The sequence below is a fragment of the Salmo salar genome, chromosome 07, assembly GCF_965601325.2.
Source record: "Salmo salar chromosome 07, fSalSal1, whole genome shotgun sequence".
In the NCBI taxonomy this organism is placed as follows: domain Eukaryota; kingdom Metazoa; phylum Chordata; class Actinopteri; order Salmoniformes; family Salmonidae; genus Salmo; species Salmo salar.
The window spans coordinates 60,432,270-60,451,922 of NC_138297.1; the positions used below are offsets into that span (position 1 = coordinate 60,432,270).

Consider the following 19,653-nt stretch of genomic DNA (forward strand, 5'->3'; position numbering starts at 1 on the left):
AGTGTGTGTCCCCGTCCCCTCTCAGCAGTGTGTGTCCCCATCCCCTCTCAGTGGTGTGTGTCCCCATCCCTGTCCCCGTTCCCTCTCAGTGGTGTGTGTCCCCATCCCTGTCCCCGTCCCCTCTCAGCGGTGTGTGTCCCCATCCCCTCTCAGTGGTGTGTGTCCCCATCCCTGTCCCCGTCCCCTCTCAGCGGTGTGTGTCCCCATCCCCTCTCAGTGGTGTGTGTCCCCATCCCTGTCCCCGTCCCCTCTCAGCGGTGTGTGTCCCCATCCCCTCTCAGTGGTGTGTGTCCCCATCCCTGTCCCCGTCCCCTCTCAGCGGTGTGTGTCCCCATCCCTGTCCCCGTCCCCTCTCAGTGGTGTGTGTCCCCATCCCTGTCCCCATCCCCTCTCAGTGGTGTGTGTCCCCATCCCTGTCCCCGTCCCCTCTCAGTGGTGTGTGACACAACATCATGTGGAGAACCTGGCACAACTACTCCGCAGAGTTACTAAGACACACAGTATACCACTCAACCAGCACTTATCGTCTGACACCAACACTTCCTTCTCTGTCTTTCTCTTTTTGTCGTTGTTTGTTTTTACGATCAAACCTGCAGACGATCAAAGTCTTTCACTGTAAGTTGCAGTAGTGCCCAGTTCACAGAGACTTTTAGTACAAGTCTTTCACTGTAAGTTGCAGTAGTGTCCAGTTCACAGAGACTTTAAGTACAAGTCTTTCACTGTAAGTTGCAGTAGTGTCCAGTTCACAGAGACTTTTAGTACAAGTCTTTCACTGTAAGTTGCAGTAGTGTCCAGTTCACAGAGACTTTTAGTACAAGTCTTTCACTGTAGGTTGCAGTAGTGCCCAGTTCACAGAGACTTTTAGTACAAGTCTTTCACTGTAGGTTGCAGTAGTGCCTAGTTCACAGAGACTTTTAGTACAAGTCTTTCACTGTAAGTTGCAGTAGTGTCCAGTTCACAGAGACTTTTAGTACAAGTCTTTCACTGTAGGTTGCAGTAGTGCCCAGTTCACAGAGACTTTTAGTACAAGTCTTTCACTGCAGGTTGCAGTAGTGCCTAGTTCACAGACACTTGTCTGTGATGTTTCTCACGGCCCAGGAACAGCGCTCTGATGCTATATACATAGTCACTATTTTGGTATTTAGAAAATGACGGTTGTTATTTCCCCCTGGCTGTCTAAGGATGTCTCGCGCTCGATCTTAAGGGAGTTGGGTACAGCCCGGGGTGTGTGGAGTTTCTTCCTCTGTAAAACACACTCCTATCCCCAGCTGTTTACATCTCCACCACACACGTTTGCTGTTTCCATGGTGACGGGTGTAAAGATAGTTGAGATGTCTCTGAGTTACCGGCACGGAGGGGCTGATTGCCGCCGGACGCCAGCTGGAGAATTAGAGGCAGCACAGGAGAGAGAACTGGGAAAAGGCATATCATTATCACAACGACGGCTATCATTATCGTTGACGATAGGCCGTAGGAGTACAGGGTGACGCTAGATATCTGAATGAAAATGGATCCTTCTTCAATTCGTCAACAGCGTAAAATGGTGTAGCTTGAACAAAGACAATTACAATACAATTACCTGTGTGAGTCTTATGAAAAGGATGGATCTTAGTTGGATCAGCGTTGCGCTATAGCGCTTCCTCTATCATAGACAGTACTTCTCCTGCATTTGTGTGAAGTAAAGAAACAACAATGGTTTAAAAGTTAAATATGTTTATGTGATTTTCTCACATGGCATTTCATTTTACACATCGCTTTGAACGTGATATATGTTGTCATCCTGTTTTACAATTTGACATGTTTTCTTTTTTTAATAGCATGCACTTCAGAATGCCAACAAATGGCTCCACAAATACAGACTTCAAACTGGAAATGTCCTCACATTAAAAGATACAGAACATGAAGCTGGATCAAGCCCAAGTGACAGTTGCGGACGTAATGGACAGAAACACAGTGTTGGGCTACCATGACTTTCACAAGTAAACCAAGCACTCCACAAGAGACACAAAATGACATGTTCTGGATTCCAAAAAATAAACACATTTAAATCACTTTTGTCATAGAAGAATAGATACTGATTGGTGCCCCTTGACATATCAAAGAGTTAAGCAGCAATGTACTACACAGAGAGTTGTGTGTGTGTGTGTGTGTGTGGGGGGGGGGGGGGGGGGGGGGGGGGTCGTCACAGTATTCCAATCCCCCAATTACTGATGGTCAAAATCAACCCTCACTATCAAGTCAATGGAGGGGTGCTTTAGCATTGTCCTGTTATATAGGCTGTACTAGACCAGTGTATCATTTCTTGTGGCAGGTAGCTAAAATCACAGTGCAAATCGGTGCCTTTCGTTTGGGTGTCATTATTGCAAATTGTATCTGATTGTTGGGGTATGGTGTCCAGGATAACACATCTCTACAGGGTACTTTAAGCTTCCTCGTTCTATGTGTTCAAACTAGCTGGAAGAGTGAAACGGGTTTCTTATAGGTTTTCATTTTTCTGCTTTACAACAGCATGTTGTCTAGATGTTACCCTGGAGTTCAAAACACACGCATGTAAACACACACCACAGCAATGACATGGAATCCACCAAAACGTCTACGGGAAACAAAAGCATTGATGAAACCGTATGTCACATTTATTCAACTTATCCCACGCTATTCTCTCTTTACTGTATATTAAGCAGAATTCAGATATTAATACACTCCATTTTCAGAACACATAGTGCCTCAACTGATGCATCTTAATAACACGTATTGCGAGGAGGGATATCATGGAGAGTGATTGATATGGAGCTCTAAGCATGACCCTTTTACCTGGCTTGCAATCCAAAGGACAGATGAGAGAGAGAGGAGCTTCTTGACCCATGTGCTGTATTATGTTATTATTTACAAATACAATATCTAAATAAAGCAGCTAGCCTCGTCTTCCAAGAAGGGTCCTTTTTTTTTTTCTTGTGACAGTTTTATGCTTCACTCAATATCCATGACATTGAGAATCTGGGAAAAAGACAACTTTCCCTGTCCCATCTATTCCCAGAATTCCAATTGACCTCAGTCTTGGACAGTTCATGTTTTCCCAGGCAGCGTCATTGGACCTGACAATCCTTCACCAACAATCCTTCACCGATGTGAGTGTTCTGGTTGGTTCACATCCTTGAGTGACGCTGTGTGATCCAATAGGATCCACACACCAATAGGTCTTGTTAGTCCACTGATTGGCTGATGACTGCCGTCATTCCAATAGGACACGTAAACGGCTAAACAGAATGTAAAGCAGGTGACATCTCTAAATATCAGAAATGCATCTCTCTAATGATAATAATCTATAGTCATTATACCAATAACCACATGCAGATTCATGCTATTTTTGTGTTCAGATATTTGCTTTTCATTTACAGTTTATATGTAAAGATGAATATATACAAATCGATGGCATTCTATGAAGTCATGATCGTAAATGCTCAATCAATGCACAGTATTGCAATGGGAGAGGGGGTGATTCAATAATTATTTTTATATAGAAATATGGAAAGCGCTGGTCGTGAGCTTTTCGTTTTAATTAGGAGACAGTTTGTGTGTTCAGCAACTGTGAGATGCGTCTGACTATGTGCCAGTTGCTTAGCAACCTTCCTGCTACTAGTATAGACAAAGGATTGGCTGAGGCACGTTGCTGAATGGTAATGTCCTCTGTCGTGCGACACACCTGTTAGCATCGGCAACAATTTATGTGAGTAGTAAATTCTCTCATCAATAATGAATTACATCGCTATTAATAAAACAAAGGCTCGGGTTTGATAGGACCATCAAAGGCATTCCTGCTGTCTTTGAAAGAATATACAGAAATAAGTGTGTGTGTGTGTGTGTGTGTGTGTGTGTGTGTGTGTGTGTGTGTGTGTGTGTGTGTGTGTGTGTGTGTGTGTGTGTGTGTGTGTGTGTGTGTGTGTATATGAGTGCACATGCACGCATGTGTGTATAAAGCCATGAGTCATGATGCAGAGGGGGTGCCGGTGTCATTTCCGTGACTACAATTGTTGAATTACCCCCTTCTGCACACACACTAAAACAAAAGGCCATTAGCCAGAGGTGACCACCAGGGATCAGCAGCACAGTGTTCAGCAGGCAGCTCACATGCCATCCAGAATGACAATGTTACCTTTCCGCCAGGGATGTGCCTATCCCCAGCAATTAAAGAATGCTGCTCTCTGCTTGCGTGAAACCAGTAAAGACAATCTCTTTGCAGTTATCTGTGAGTAAACAATATCAGAGACACTTCAGCTTGGCAACACAGCGATTGACAGTTCAATAAGAGCACAATAAAACATTTGAAACAGTAACAAACCAGCATAGCCCACATGCAGAGAAAACAGAAAAACACTGTTGTGCATTTTATGTTGTGTGTTCAGTCCCCCAGGTGGAGGCCAATGGCACGATGCAGACACACAAGTCCCATGCACATTCCCACGGCCCAGGCCCACCGTTTTTAACCTGTCTTCTCTTTAGTTTTTATCTCTCCTTCTCTCTTTCTCACCACACCGCTGGCAGATGATTACACAGGATGATCCATGCAAACAGGATGACCGGGCCCAGCCAGAGGCAGGTGAGAGCAACAGGGTGGCAAGTGAGAGTGACAGGGTGGCAGTTGAGATGGACAGGGTGGCAGGTCAGAACGACAGCGTGGCAGGTCAGAGGGACAGGGTGGCAGGTGAGAGCGATAGCGGGGCAGGTGAGAGTGACAGCGTGGCAGGTGAGAGTGAGAGCGACAGCGTGGCAGGTCAGAACGACAGCGTGGCAGGTCAGAACGACAGGGTGGCAGGTTAAAGCGACAGCGTGGCAGGTGGGAGCGACAGCGTGGCAGGTCATAGGGACAGGGTGGCAGGTTAGAGGGACAGGGTGGCAGGTGAGAGCGAGAGGGTGGCAGGTTAGAGGGACAGCGTGGCAGGTGAGAGCGAGAGGGTGGCAGGTTAGAGGGACAGGGTGGCAGGTGAGAGTGACAGGGTGGCAGGTGAGAGTGACAGGGTGGCAGGTGAGAGTGACAGGGTGGCAGGTGAGAGTGACAGCGTGGCAGGTGAGAGCGAGAGGGTGGCAGGTTAGAGGGACAGGGTGGCAGGTTAGAGGGACAGGGTGGCAGGTGAGAGGGACAGGGTGGCAGGTGAGAGTGACAGGGTGGCAGGTTAGAGGGACAGGGTGGCAGGTGAGAGTGACAGGGTGGCAGGTTAGAGGGACAGGGTGGCAGGTGAGAGTGACAGGGTGGCAGGTTAGAGGGACAGGGTGGCAGGTGAGAGTGACAGGGTGGCAGGTGAGAGTGACAGGGTGGCAGGTGAGAGTGACAGCGTGGCAGGTGAGAGCGAGAGGGTGGCAGGTTAGAGGGACAGGGTGGCAGGTTAGAGGGACAGGGTGGCAGGTGAGAGTGACAGGGTGGCAGGTTAGAGGGACAGGGTGGCAGGTGAGAGTGACAGGGTGGCAGGTTAGAGGGACAGGGTGGCAGGTGAGAGTGACAGGGTGGCAGGTTAGAGGGACAGGGTGGCAGGTTAGAGGGACAGGGTGGCAGGTGAGAGTGACAGGGTGGCAGGTTAGAGGGACAGGGTGGCAGGTGAGAGTGACAGGGTGGCAGGTTAGAGGGACAGGGTGGCAGGTGAGAGCGAGAGGGTGGCAGGTGAGAGGGACAGGGTGGCAGGTGAGAGCGAGAGGGTGGCAGGTTAGAGGGACAGGGTGGCAGGTGAGAGTGACAGGGTGGCAGGTTAGAGGGACAGGGTGGCAGGTTAGAGGGACAGGGTGGCAGGTTAGAGGGACAGGGTGGCAGGTGAGAGCGAGAGGGTGGCAGGTGAGAGCGAGAGGGTGGCAGGTGAGAGCGAGAGGGTGGCAGGTTAGAGGGACAGGGTGGCAGGTGAGAGTGACAGGGTGGCAGGTTAGAGGGACAGGGTGGCAGGTTAGAGGGACAGGGTGGCAGGTTAGAGGGACAGGGTGGCAGGTGAGAGCGAGAGGGTGGCAGGTGAGAGGGACAGGGTGGCAGGTTAGAGGGACAGGGTGGCAGGTGAGAGTGACAGGGTGGCAGGTTAGAGGGACAGGGTGGCAGGTTAGAGGGACAGGGTGGCAGGTTAGAGGGACAGGGTGGCAGGTTAGAGGGACAGCGTGGCAGGTTAGAGGGACAGGGTGGCAGGTGAGAGCGAGAGGGTGGCAGGTGAGAGTGAGAGGGTGGCAGGTGAGAGTGACAGGGTGGCAGGTGAGAGTGACAGGGTGGCAGGTTAGAGGGACAGGGTGGCAGGTGAGAGCGAGAGGGTGGCAGGTTAGAGGGACAGGGTGGCAGGTTAGAGGGACAGGGTGGCAGGTTAGAGGGACAGGGTGGCAGGTTAGAGGGACAGGGTGGCAGGTTAGAGGGACAGGGTGGCAGGATAGAGGGACAGGGTGGCAGGTTAGAGGGACAGGGTGGCAGGTTAGAGGGACAGGGTGGCAGGTGAGAGGGCAGGGTGGCAGGTGAGAGCGAGAGGGTGGCAGGTGAGAGCGAGAGGGTGGCAGGTGAGAGCGAGAGGGTGGCAGGTTAGAGGGACAGGGTGGCAGGTTAGAGGGACAGGGTGGCAGGATAGAGGGACAGGGTGGCAGGTTAGAGGGACAGGGTGGCAGGTTAGAGGGACAGGGTGGCAGGATAGAGGGACAGGGTGGCAGGTTAGAGGGACAGGGTGGCAGGTTAGAGGGACAGGGTGGCAGGTGAGAGGGCAGGGTGGCAGGTGAGAGCGAGAGTGTGGCAGGTGAGAGCGAGAGGGTGGCAGGTGAGAGCGAGAGGGTGGCAGGTTAGAGGGACAGGGTGGCAGGTTAGAGGGACAGGGTGGCAGGTTAGAGGGACAGCGTGGCAGGTGAGAGCGAGAGGGTGGCAGGTTAGAGTGACAGGGTGGCAGGATAGAGGGACAGGGTGGCAGGTTAGAGGGACAGGGTGGCAGGTTAGAGGGACAGGGTGGCAGGTGAGAGGGCAGGGTGGCAGGTTAGAGGGACAGGGTGGCAGGTGAGAGCGAGAGGTTGGCAGGTTAGAGGGACAGGGTGGCAGGTGAGAGTGAGAGGGTGGCAGGTGAGAGCGTTGTGAATCAAGACATACTCCATGACAAGTTCTCCCAACCCCCCCCCCCACAAAATAAAGTGACATTTTTCTTATTTTTTTTATGGAAGCACGTATTTTCAAAGTATCTAAATATAGCAACATGTAAATCTCCCTGATTATGAATACGTATTTACTAAATGTTGTGGCTGCTACTTTTAGAACCACCATTCAAGAGTCCTTTTATTGCCATTATTTAAGTACAACAAAACTGAAGTAATGGGAATTCAAAGTGATGCACAGCTAAGCTACTTCAGGGGTGGTCACCACATCTACCGTTCAAAGCAACGTTTGTATGGAAGAGGAGAAGAGCAGGGTTAGTCTGTTGTCGAAACCACTAAGGTTAGTCTTTAAAGTATATTATATGATTCCAGGATGCTACAGAGAGCTAACGCCTATGAAGCTGGCTTCTGTCGGGTGTTTTGGTGTGGGGGAGGGGGGGGGGAGGGGTGGGTGGGTGGTGCTCAGATGGAAGGCAAGCCTCGCTCTGGGCCGGGCCTCACAGGACGGATGGTATTGGGGAGCGGGAGCGCCTCAGCGGGCACGGTGAACCGTAGGGTGAGGTCACTGGAGACAGCCTCAGGGCGTTACCAGCCAAGCCCGCTATGTTGCTTAAGCTTGGGGACTTCTCACAGCCTTCGGAAGAGCGGGCGAGGGCACAGCAACGGGACATGAACACACACCGGCACGCGTGTATTCCAAGTCCAAGCCAGCCACGTGAATGAAACAAGACAGGAGACAGGAGTGAGACAGACAGCAGTACATACATATGGTGATTCATGCACTTATGTAGTTTCTCATGACACAGGTTAGACGGCAAATGTCCATTTAATTGAAAATGTTGACAGAACTTTGCTTTAATTACTGCTTTTGAAGTTATGCCAATATGAATGTCTCATATAATGGCATCATTACTACGTTTTGTCACACACAATTTATTCAAGCAATAATCTCCTACAGATGTGTTCATATTTCAATTGCTAATTAAAGAGTTTTTATATATATATATATATATATTATATATACACTGCTCAAAAGAATAAAGGGAACACTTAAACAACACAATGTAACTCCAAGTCAATCACACTTCTGTGAAATCAAACTGTCCACTTAGGAAGCAACACTGATTGACAATAAATTTCACATGCTGTTGTGCAAATGGAATAGACAACAGGTGGAAATTCGAGGCAATTAGCAAGACACCCCCAATAAAGGAGTGGTTCTGCAGGTGGGGACCACAGACCACTTCTCAGTTCCTATGCTTCCTGGCTGATGTTTTGGTCACTTTTGAATGCTGGCGGTGCTTTCACTCTAGTGGTAGCATGAGACGGAGTCTACAACCCACACAAGTGGCTCAGGTAGTGCAGCTCATCCAGGATGGCACATCAATGCCAGCTGTGGCAAGAAGGTTTGCTGTGTCTGTCAGCGTAGTGTCCAGAGCATGGAGGCGCTACCAGGAGACAGGTCAGTACATCAGGAGACGTGGAGGAGGCCGTAGGAGGGCAACAACCCAGCAGCAGGACCGCTACCTCCGCCTTTGTGCAAGGAGGAGCAGGAGAAGCACTGCCAGAGCCCTGCAAAATGACCTCCAGCAGGCCACAAATGTGCATGTGTCTGCTCAAACGGTCAGAAACAGACTCCATGAGGGTGGTATGAGGGCCCGATGTCCACAGGTGGGGGTTGTGCTTACAGCCCAAAACCGTGCAGGACGTTTGGCATTTGCCAGAGAACACCAAGATTGGCAAATTCACCACTGGCGCCCTGTGCTCTTCACAGATGAAAGCAGGTTCACACTGAGCACGTGACAGACGTGACAGAGTCTGGAGACGCCGTGGAGAACGTTCTGCTGCCTGCAACATCCTCCAGCATGACCGGTTTGGCGGTGGGTCAGTCATGGTGTGGGGTGGTATTTCTTTGGGGGGCCGCACAGCCCTCCATGTGCTCGCCAGAGGTAGCCTGACTGCCATTAGGTACAGAGATGAGATCCTCAGACCCCTTGTGAGACCATATGCTGGTGCGGTTGGCCCTGGGTTCCTCCTAATGCAAGACAATGCTAGACCTCATGTGGCTGGAGTGTGTCAGCAGTTCCTGCAAGAGGAAGGCATTGATGCTATGGACTGGCCCGCCCGTTCCCCAGACCTGAATCCAATTGAGCACATCTTGGACATCATGTCTTGCTCCATCCACCAACGCCACGTTGCACCACAGACTGTCCAGGAGTTGGCGGATGCTTTAGTCCAGGTCTGGGAGGAGATCCCTTAGGAGACCATCCGCCACCTCATCAGGAGCATGCCCAGGCATTGTAGGGAGGTCATACAGGCACGTGGAGGCCACACACACTACTGAGCCTCATTTTGACTTGTTTTAAGGACATTACATCAAAGTTGGATCAGCCTGTAGTGTGGTTTTCCACTTTAATTTTGAGTGTGACTCCAAATCCAGACCTCCATGGGTAGATAAATTGGATTTCCATTGATTATTTTTGTGTGATTTTGTTGTCAGCACATTCAACTATGTAAAGAAAAAAGTATTTAATAAGATTATTTCATTCATTCAGATCTAGGATGTGTTGTTTAAGTGTTCCCTTTATTTTTTTGAGCAGTATATATATATATATATCAGGCTAAAGACTGCTTTTCATTCAGGAGCTCTAGCATTTGTGCTGATGTTTACAAAGTCTCTGAAATAAAGCCAGCATCAAAAACACAGGGCGTGAAAATGTAAAATAACTATGTTTAAATGTACAATAACTGTGTTTAAATGTAAAATAACTGTGTTTAAATGTACAATAACAGTGTTTAAATGTAAAATAACTGTGTTTAAATGTAAAATAACTGTGTTTAAATGTAAAGCAAGATGATGAGGAGTATGATGATTGTGGAAATGACGGTGATGATAATGGGAAAGAGAACGGCGCTGACGAGCCTGTAATAATGACTGTAACGACAGACAGTAATCAGGGAAATATCACACTATCCTTAAATGGCCTGATCAGCAGGTGGTGCACACCAACTAAATGTACATTAATTTATATCAGCAGTCCTTTTTAAATGTCCAGACACCAGTGAGAAACAAACAAACGGCAAACCAGCCAGACCATTAACAGAGCTGGCCAATCAGCTGGCACAAAGACAGAGGGAGAGGAAGAAAGACAAGCTAATGGGATTGCAGCATCATTACCATACTGCAGACGGATCCGTTTGTTTCAGCGTTTACTCAAAAGGGACGGCGCGCAAATGAGGCCGCTTCAGAACCAGCCAAGCTGGCAGAACAAAGGGCAGCTTCAGCTTGTGCCGACAGGTAGTGCTGGGGACTAGAAAGGACCTCATGTTTTATGCATTAACCGCTGCACTGCTGCGACCGCCACCGCCGGCTGTGGAGGCTGAGACGAGGGCACAGCTGGACGCTCGCCTCGTGGCACCCAACTGTTCCGTGGGCCATGATGATGCAGAGTCGCCCTGTGGTGGGCATGGGTCCAGGTGGTGGGAGGCCCAGGGTTGTCTCATGCCTGGCAGATTGCCTCAAGACCCAGGTGGGCTGAGCATGGCACAGCACTGTCCCGGTCAACACGTGGGGGGCTGTGAGGTTTATGAGTTGGTACCCCAGAGAGATTTACTGACTGGCTTTGTGTATGTCTCCATGTAATGGATGGTTGAGTTAAACAGGAGCACTAACTGTGCAGACATCAGAGCTGCCGTCAATATCAAATCAATGAATCAACCATAACCATTTGAACCATAGAATGAATCATAATAAGAAAAGACTCCTGCAACAGTTAAAAGTATCCTATAGTAATAATGCTATAATTAACATTAACTCCAAATGACAGTTTTAACCATGTCCTTCTACAATTACACACAGAGGAGTGGGTTGATTGCCAGGCCATACAGCAGACCCAGTGTAAGCATGAGATTTAGATTGCCTTCTGGAGAGGCAGTTCACTTCTGTTAAGAGGCAATTAGCAAAAGCGTAACGGAGTTCCATATTACAGTGTAGAATAGATTAACACAGAATCAACTGCTCAAGATGACAGAGATAAAGCTTGGGAATTAAGATAGTGAAGTACGATTTAGGCCTAAACGTTCATTAGACCCAAAATTTAATTTCTCATTCCAACAAAATGGTTCTTTTGAAGACACTATACAGTATGGTAGTGACTTCTAACTCAACACAGGCATCACCTGTACAAACAGCAGGTCATTCTAACTCAACACGGGCATCACCTGTACAAACAGCAGGTCATTCTAACTCAACACGGGCATCACCTGTACAAACAGCAGGTCATTCTAACTCAACACAGTCATTACCTGTACAAACAGCAGGTCATTCTAACTCAACACAGGCATCACCTGTACAAACAGCAGGTCATTCTACCTCAACACAGTCATTACCTGTACAAACAGCAGGTCATTCTAACTCAACACAGGCATCACCTGTACAAACAGCAGGTCATTCTAACACAACACAGGCATCACCTGTACAAACAGCAGGTCATTCTAACTCAACACAGGCATCACCTGCACAAACAGCAGGTCATTCTAACTCAACACAGTCATTACCTGTACAAACAGCAGGTCATTCTAACTCAACACAGGCATCACCTGTACAAACAGCAGGTCATTCTAACTCAACACGGGCATCACCTGTACAAACAGCAGGTCATTCTAACTCAACACAGGCATCACCTGTACAAACAGCAGGTCATTCTAACTCAACACAGTCATTACCTGTACAAACAGCAGGTCATTCTAACTCAACACAGTCATTACCTGTACAAACAGCAGGTCATTCTAACTCAACACAGGCATCACCTGTACAAACAGCAGGTCATTCTAACTCAACACAGGCATCACCTGTACAAACAGCAGGTCATTCTAACTCAACACAGGCATCACCTGTACAAACAGCAGGTCATTCTAACTCAACACAGGCATCACCTGTACAAACAGCAGGTCATTCTAACTCAACACAGGCACCTGTATAAACAGCAGGTCATTCTAACTCAACACGGGCATCACCTGTACAAACAGCAGGTCATTCTAACTCAACACAGGCATCACCTGTACAAATAGCAGGTCATTCTAACTCAACACAGGCATCACCTGTACAAACAGCAGGTCATTCTAACTCAACACAGGCATCACCTGTACAAACAGCAGGTCATTCTAACTCAACACAGGCACCTGTATAAACAGCAGGTCATTCTAACTCAACACGGGCATCACCTGTACAAACAGCAGGTCATTCTAACTCAACACAGGCATCACCTGTACAAACAGCAGGTCATTCTAACTCAACACAGTCATTACCTATACAAACAGCAGGTCATTCTAACTCAACACAGGCATCACCTGTACAAACAGCAGGTCATTCTAACTCAACACAGGCATCACCTGTACAAACAGCAGGTCATTCTACCTCAACACGGACATCACCTATACAAACAGCAGGTCATTCTAACTCAACACGGGCATCACCTGTACAAACAGCAGATCATTTTAACTCAATACGGGAATCACCTGTACAAACAGCAGGTCATTCTAACTCAACACGGGCATCACCTGTACAAACAGCAGGTCATTCTAACTCAACACGGGCATCACCTGTACAAACAGCAGATCATTTTAACTCAATACGGGAATCACCTGTACAAACAGCAGGTCATTCTAACTCAACACGGGCATCACCTGTACAAACAGCAGGTCATTCTAACTCAACACGGGCATCACCTGTACAAACAGCAGGTCATTCTAACTCAACACGGGCATCACCTGTACAAACAGCAGGTCATTCTAACTCAAAACAGGCATCACCTGTACAAACAGCAGGTCATTCTAACTCAACACAGGCATCACCTGTACAAACAGCAGGTCATTCTAACTCAACACAGGCAGCACCTGTACAAACAGCAGGTCATTCTAACTCAACACAGACATCACCTGTACAAACAGCAGGTCATTCTAACTCAACACAGGCATCACCTGTACAAACAGCAGGTCATTCTAACTCAACACAGGTATCACCTGTACAAACAGCAGGTCATTCTAACTCAACACAGGCATCACCTGTACAAACAGCAGGTCATTCTAACTCAACACAGGCATCACCTGTACAAACAGCAGGTCATTCTACCTCAACACAGGCATCACCTGTACAAACAGCAGGTCATTCTAACTCAACACAGGCATCACCTGTACAAACAGCAGGTCATTCTAACTCAACACAGGCATCACCTGTACAAACAGCAGGTCATTCTAGCTCAACACAGGCAGCACCTGTACAAACAGCAGGTCATTCTAACTCAACACAGGCATCACCTGTACAAACAGCAGGTCATTCTAACTCCACAGAGGCATCACCTGTACAAACAGCAGGTCATTCTAACTCAACACGGGCATCACCTGTAAGAACAGCAGGTCATTCTAACTCAACACAGGCATCACCTGTACAAACAGCAGGTCATTCTAACTCAACACAGGCATCACCTGTACAAACAGCAGGTCTTTCTAACTCAACACAGGAACCTGTATAAACAGCAGGTCATTCTAACTCAACACAGTCATTACCTGTACAAACAGCAGGTCATTCTAACTCAACACTGGGCATCACCTGTACAAACAGCAGGTCATTCTAACTCAACACAGGCATCACCTGTACAAACAGCAGGTCATTCTACCTCAACACAGGCATCACCTGTACAAACAGCAGGTCATTCTAACTCAACACAGGCACCTGTATAAACAGCAGGTCATTCTATCTCAACACGGGCATCACCTGTACAAACAGCAGGTCATTCTAAATCAACACAGGCATCACCTGTACAAACAGCAGGTCATTCTAACTCAACACAGTCATTACCTGTACAAACAGCAGGTCATTCTAACTCAACACAGGCAGCACCTGTACAAACAGCAGGTCATTCTAACTCAACACAGGCATCACCTGTACAAACAGCAGGTCATTCTACCTCAACACGGGCATCACCTGTACAAACAGCAGGTCATTCTAACTCAACACGGGCATCACCTGTACAAACAGCAGATCATTCTAACTCAACACAGGCATCACCTGTACAAACAGCAGGTCATTCTAACTCAACACAGGCATCACCTGTACAAACAGCAGGTCATTCTAACTCAACACGGGCATCACCTGTACAAACAGCAGGTCATTCTAACTCAACACAGGCATCACCTGTACAAACAGCAGGTCATCTCTCCCCACACCTCAACACAGCCCCCCACATCACCTGTACAAACAGCAGGTCATCTCTCCCCACACCTCAACACAGGCCCCCCGCATCACCTGTACAAACAGCAGGTCATTCTAACTCAACACAGGCATCACCTGTACAAACAGCAGGTCATCTCTCCCCACACCTCAACACAGCCCCCCAGCATCACCTGTACAAACAGCAGGTCATTCTAACTCAACACAGGCATCACCTGTACAAACAGCAGGTCATTCTAACTCAACACAGGCATCACCTGTACAAACAGCAGGTCATTCTAGCTCAACACAGGCAGCACCTGTACAAACAGCAGGTCATTCTAACTCAACACAGGCATCACCTGTACAAACAGCAGGTCATTCTAACTCCACACGGGCATCACCTGTACAAACAGCAGGTCATTCTAACTCAACACGGGCATCACCTGTACAAACAGCAGGTCATTCTAACTCAACACGGGCATCACCTGTACAAACAGCAGGTCATTCTAACTCAACACAGGCATCACCTGTACAAACAGCAGGTCATTCTAACTCAACACAGGCATCACCTGTACAAACAGCAGGTCATTCTAACTCAACACAGGCACCTGTATAAACAGCAGGTCATTCTACCTCAACACGGGCATCACCTGTACAAACAGCAGGTCATTCTAACTCAACACAGGCATCACCTGTACAAACAGCAGGTCATTCTACCTCAACACAGGCATCACCTGTACAAACAGCAGGTCATTCTAACTCAACACAGGCACCTGTATAAACAGCAGGTCATTCTATCTCAACACGGGCATCACCTGTACAAACAGCAGGTCATTCTAAATCAACACAGGCATCACCTGTACAAACAGCAGGTCATTCTAACTCAACACAGTCATTATCTGTACAAACAGCAGGTCATTCTAACTCAACACAGGCATCACCTGTACAAACAGCAGGTCATTCGAACTCAACACAGTCATTACCTGTACAAACAGCAGGTCATTCTAACTCAACACAGGCAGCACCTGTACAAACAGCAGGTCATTCTAACTCAACACAGGCATCACCTGTACAAACAGCAGGTCATTCTAACTCAACACAGGCATCACCTGTACAAACAGCAGGTCATTCTACCTCAACACGGGCATCACCTGTACAAACAGCAGGTCATTCTAACTCAACACGGGCATCACCTGTACAAACAGCAGATCATTCTAACTCAACACAGGCATCACCTGTACAAACAGCAGGTCATTCTAACTCAACACAGGCATCACCTGTACAAACAGCAGGTCATTCTAACACAACACGGGCATCACCTGTACAAACAGCAGGTCATTCTAACTCAACACAGGCATCACCTGTACAAACAGCAGGTCATTCTAACTCAACACAGTCATTACCTGTACAAACAGCAGGTCATTCTAACTCAACACAGGCAGCACCTGTACAAACAGCATGTCATTCTAACTCAACACAGGCATCACCTGTACAAACAGCAGGTCATTCTAACTCAACACAGGCATCACCTGTACAAACAGCAGGTCATTCTAACTCAACACGGGCATCACCTGTACAAACAGCAGGTCATTCTAACTCAACACGGGCATCACCTGTACAAACAGCAGATCATTCTAACTCAACACGGGCATCACCTGTACAAACAGCAGGTCATTCTAACTCAACACAGGCATCACCTGTACAAACAGCAGGTCATTCTAACTCAACACGGGCATCACCTGTACAAACAGCAGGTCATTCTGACTCAACACGGGCATCACCTGTACAAACAGCAGGTCATTCTAACTCAACACGGGCATCACCTGTACAAACAGCAGGTCATTCTAACTCAACACAGGCATCACCTGTACAAACAGCAGGTCATTCTAACTCAACACAGGCATCACCTGTACAAACAGCAGGTCATTCTAACTCAACACAGGCAGCACCTGTACAAACAGCACGTCATTCTAACTCAACACAGACATCACCTGTACAATCAGCAGGTCATTCTAACTCAACACAGGCATCACCTGTACAAACAGCAGGTCATTCTACCTCAACACAGGCATCACCTGTACAAACAGCAGGTCATTCTAACTCAACACGGGCATCACCTGTACAAACAGCAGGTCATTCTAACTCAACACAGGCATCACCTGTACAAACAGCAGGTCATTCTAACTCAACACAGGCATCACCTGTACAAACAGCAGGTCATTCTAACTCAACACAGGCATCACCTGTACAAACAGCAGGTCATTCTAGCTCAACACAGGCAGCACCTGTACAAACAGCAGGTCATTCTAACTCAACACAGGCATCACCTGTACAAACAGCAGGTCATTCTAACTCCACACAGGCATCACCTGTACAAACAGCAGGTCATTCTAACTCAACACGGGCATCACCTGTACAAACAGCAGGTCATTCTAACTCAACACAGGCATCACCTGTACAAACAGCAGGTCATTCTAACTCAACACAGGCATCACCTGTACAAACAGCAGGTCTTTCTAACTCAACACAGGCACCTGTATAAACAGCAGGTCATTCTAACTCAACACGGGCATCACCTGTACAAACAGCAGGTCATTCTAACTCAACACAGGCATTACCTGTACAAACAGCAGGTCATTCTAACTCAACACAGTCATACAAACAGCAGGTCATTCTAACTCAACACAGGCATCACCTGTACAAGCAGCAGGTCATTCTAACTCAACACGGGCATCACCTGTACAAGCAGCAGGTCATTCTAACTCAACACGGGCATCACCTGTACAAACAGCAGGTCATTCTAACTCAACACGGGCATCACCTGTACAAACAGCAGGTCATTCTAACTCAACACAGGCATCACCTGTAAAAACAGCAGGTCATTCTAACTCAACACAGGCATCACCTGTACAAACTGCAGGTCATTCTAACTCAACACAGACATCACCTGTACAAACAGCAGGTCATTCTAACTCAACACAGGCATCACCTGTACAAACAGCAGGTCATTCTAACTCAACACAGGCATCACCTGTACAAACAGCAGGTAATTCTAACTCAACACAGTCATCACCTGTTCAAACAGCAGGTCATTCTAACTCAACACAGGCATCACCTGTACAAACAGCAGGTCATTCTAACTCAACACAGGCATCACCTGTACAAACAGCAGGTCATTCTAACTCAACACAGGCATCACCTGTACAAACAGCAGGTCATTCTAACTCCACACAGGCATCACCTGTACAAACAGCAGGTCATTCTAACTCAACACAGGCACCTGTACAAACAGCAGGTCATTCTAACTCAACACAGGCACCTGTACAAACAGCAGGTCATTCTAACTCAACACAGTCATTACCTGTACAAACAGCAGGTCATTCTAACTCCACACAGGCATCACCTGTACAAACAGCAGGTCATTCTAACTCAACACAGGCATCACCTGTACAAACAGCAGGTCATTCTAACTCAACACAGGCATCACCTGTACAAACAGCAGGTCATTCTAACTCAACACGGGCATCACCTGTACAAACAGCAGGTCATTCTAACTCAACACAGTCATCACCTGTTCAAACAGCAGGTCATTCTAACTCAACACAGGCATCACCTGTACAAACAGCAGGTCATTCTAACTCAACACAGGCATCACCTGTACAAACAGCAGGTCATTCTAACTCAACACAGGCATCACCTGTACAAACAGCAGGTCATGACCTCATAAACAACCTTGATTCTATTTCTATTGTTTCTATTTGTCTAGTGTTTAGTACTGTTCTGTGTTGTGTTCTTTAGCCTACATTTCAGTGACGACATTTAGCATGCCTTTCAAAGATAGAAGGCTTGTCGTGCACTTTGTCTGCTCTGTCTGGTGCTGCAGACGGATACTACCTTCCTGATGACCTTTAGGGCACAGTGGTGGGAAGACTGGGTCGCCACACAACATGACCTTTCCACAGACACACTACAGGACTGCGCCACTGCAACATCCCCCTATAGCCTCAGGCTGGATTACATTAGTTGACGAAGGCCTCTCTGTCTTCCTCCCCTTTCCTGGGAGGAATTCAACATGTGGGCAGATGCAGGAAGGAGACTTTTCGTGGATCATCAGATTATTGTCCATATCCCAAGGGGTGAGTAGTGTCAACTGATTGCAGCAGTAGGTCTCCCTTATCACACAAGCTAGACTAGTGGATTAGGTTTGGTGGCGGGATTTAGTGACCAATACCACAAATTAAGCCCCACAGCCTTGAATGAGCAATGACAGAAACGCCTAAATGATTTAGTTATGAATCACCATTAATGAATGATGATTTATGAATTCCCAATAATGATGTAAGAATGAATAATGGATAATGGACATTGACATTTGCCATGCCTTTCAAAACCAAACAAAAGCCATGAAAATAGACACGTCCATGATGACGGGTGCTGGTGCACATGCATAAAGATCCTGATCCAGAGGGGTGGTGCAGTACCTGTCTTCCTGACCCCACCGTCGGCAGGGCAGGTGTAGTCACTGGCAGCCAGCAGGAAGCACGTCCCCCCACTCCTCCGCTCCTGCTCTGGGGTGCTGGACCTGCGCATGGGGACCCTCTCCTCTGTGCTGGGGGACATGGTGAGATCACTGCCTCCACTGCCGTCCCCTGACAGCACTGGTGACCGCAGGGAGAGAGGAGGAGGGGGAGGAGGTGGGGTTAAGGGCGGTAGGGCGGAAGAGGGGGCGAGAAAAGGCAGGTCAAGGGATCGAATCAGGACACATCAAACAACCTCCCACATCAAGAGCGCTCGCCAAATGCCACGAGGACCAGGTGCGCTGGGGGACAAGGGTCAAAGGGTGAAATAGACAGGACCCCAATCGATGGTGTCAGCCACCTAGTGCCTGTCTATTAAAGAGCTTGCCAATGTCAAATTAAAACAGGCTGAAATTTAGCATTTATCACATCTTATAATGAAAAAGCTTAATAAGAATTCATCTATTGAAAAAATTCCACTTTGAATTCAGCATATCATTTTATTGCACACAGCATGTTAAAAATAAATAGCCAATGCTATTGTCTGCATTTCAAATTACTCCCCGCCCCCCAAAAAAGAAAATCATGCTGGCTTCTCAACAGATTTAATCTGTGTTTGAATAGATTTATTAAAGCATGGCTAGTTCTGAACTTATTAAATGTTAATATTTCACATCTAATAAAGCAACATATTGCAAAGAAACCAGAGCATGTGCATACCCTGAGGACTTTCTGGATTATAGTTCAAAGAAATTCAATAATTCTCACTAACTTCATGGTCATGTTAACTGACTGATAGTATCTCATAGAACAAAACGTATAAGATCTCCGAAGCCTGTGTTA

The 19,653-nt window shown here is 47.6% G+C and overlaps 1 protein-coding gene across 3 annotated transcripts in view; it reads right to left on the reverse strand.

Moving 5' to 3' along the window:
- Window positions 1-2,177: 2,177 nt before the first annotated feature.
- Window positions 2,178-19,653, reverse strand: part of LOC106576495 (voltage-gated potassium channel KCNC2) — an 86,010-nt gene continuing 68,534 nt past the window's right edge. Inside the window, exons 3-5 of one of the 3 annotated variants that reach the window (XM_045722299.2) lie at window positions 18,775-18,951; window positions 4,151-4,241; window positions 2,178-3,254 (exon numbers count right to left, since the gene is read on the reverse strand). In XM_045722299.2, the coding sequence (XP_045578255.1) occupies window positions 4,183-4,241; window positions 18,775-18,951 (236 nt within the window). In that variant the 3' untranslated portion in view covers window positions 2,178-3,254; window positions 4,151-4,182. Of the gene's footprint in view, window positions 4,242-7,526; window positions 7,718-18,774; window positions 18,952-19,653 lie in introns of those variants that run through there. The other 2 variants (XM_082977800.1, XM_045722298.2) reach the window with 2 other exon arrangements.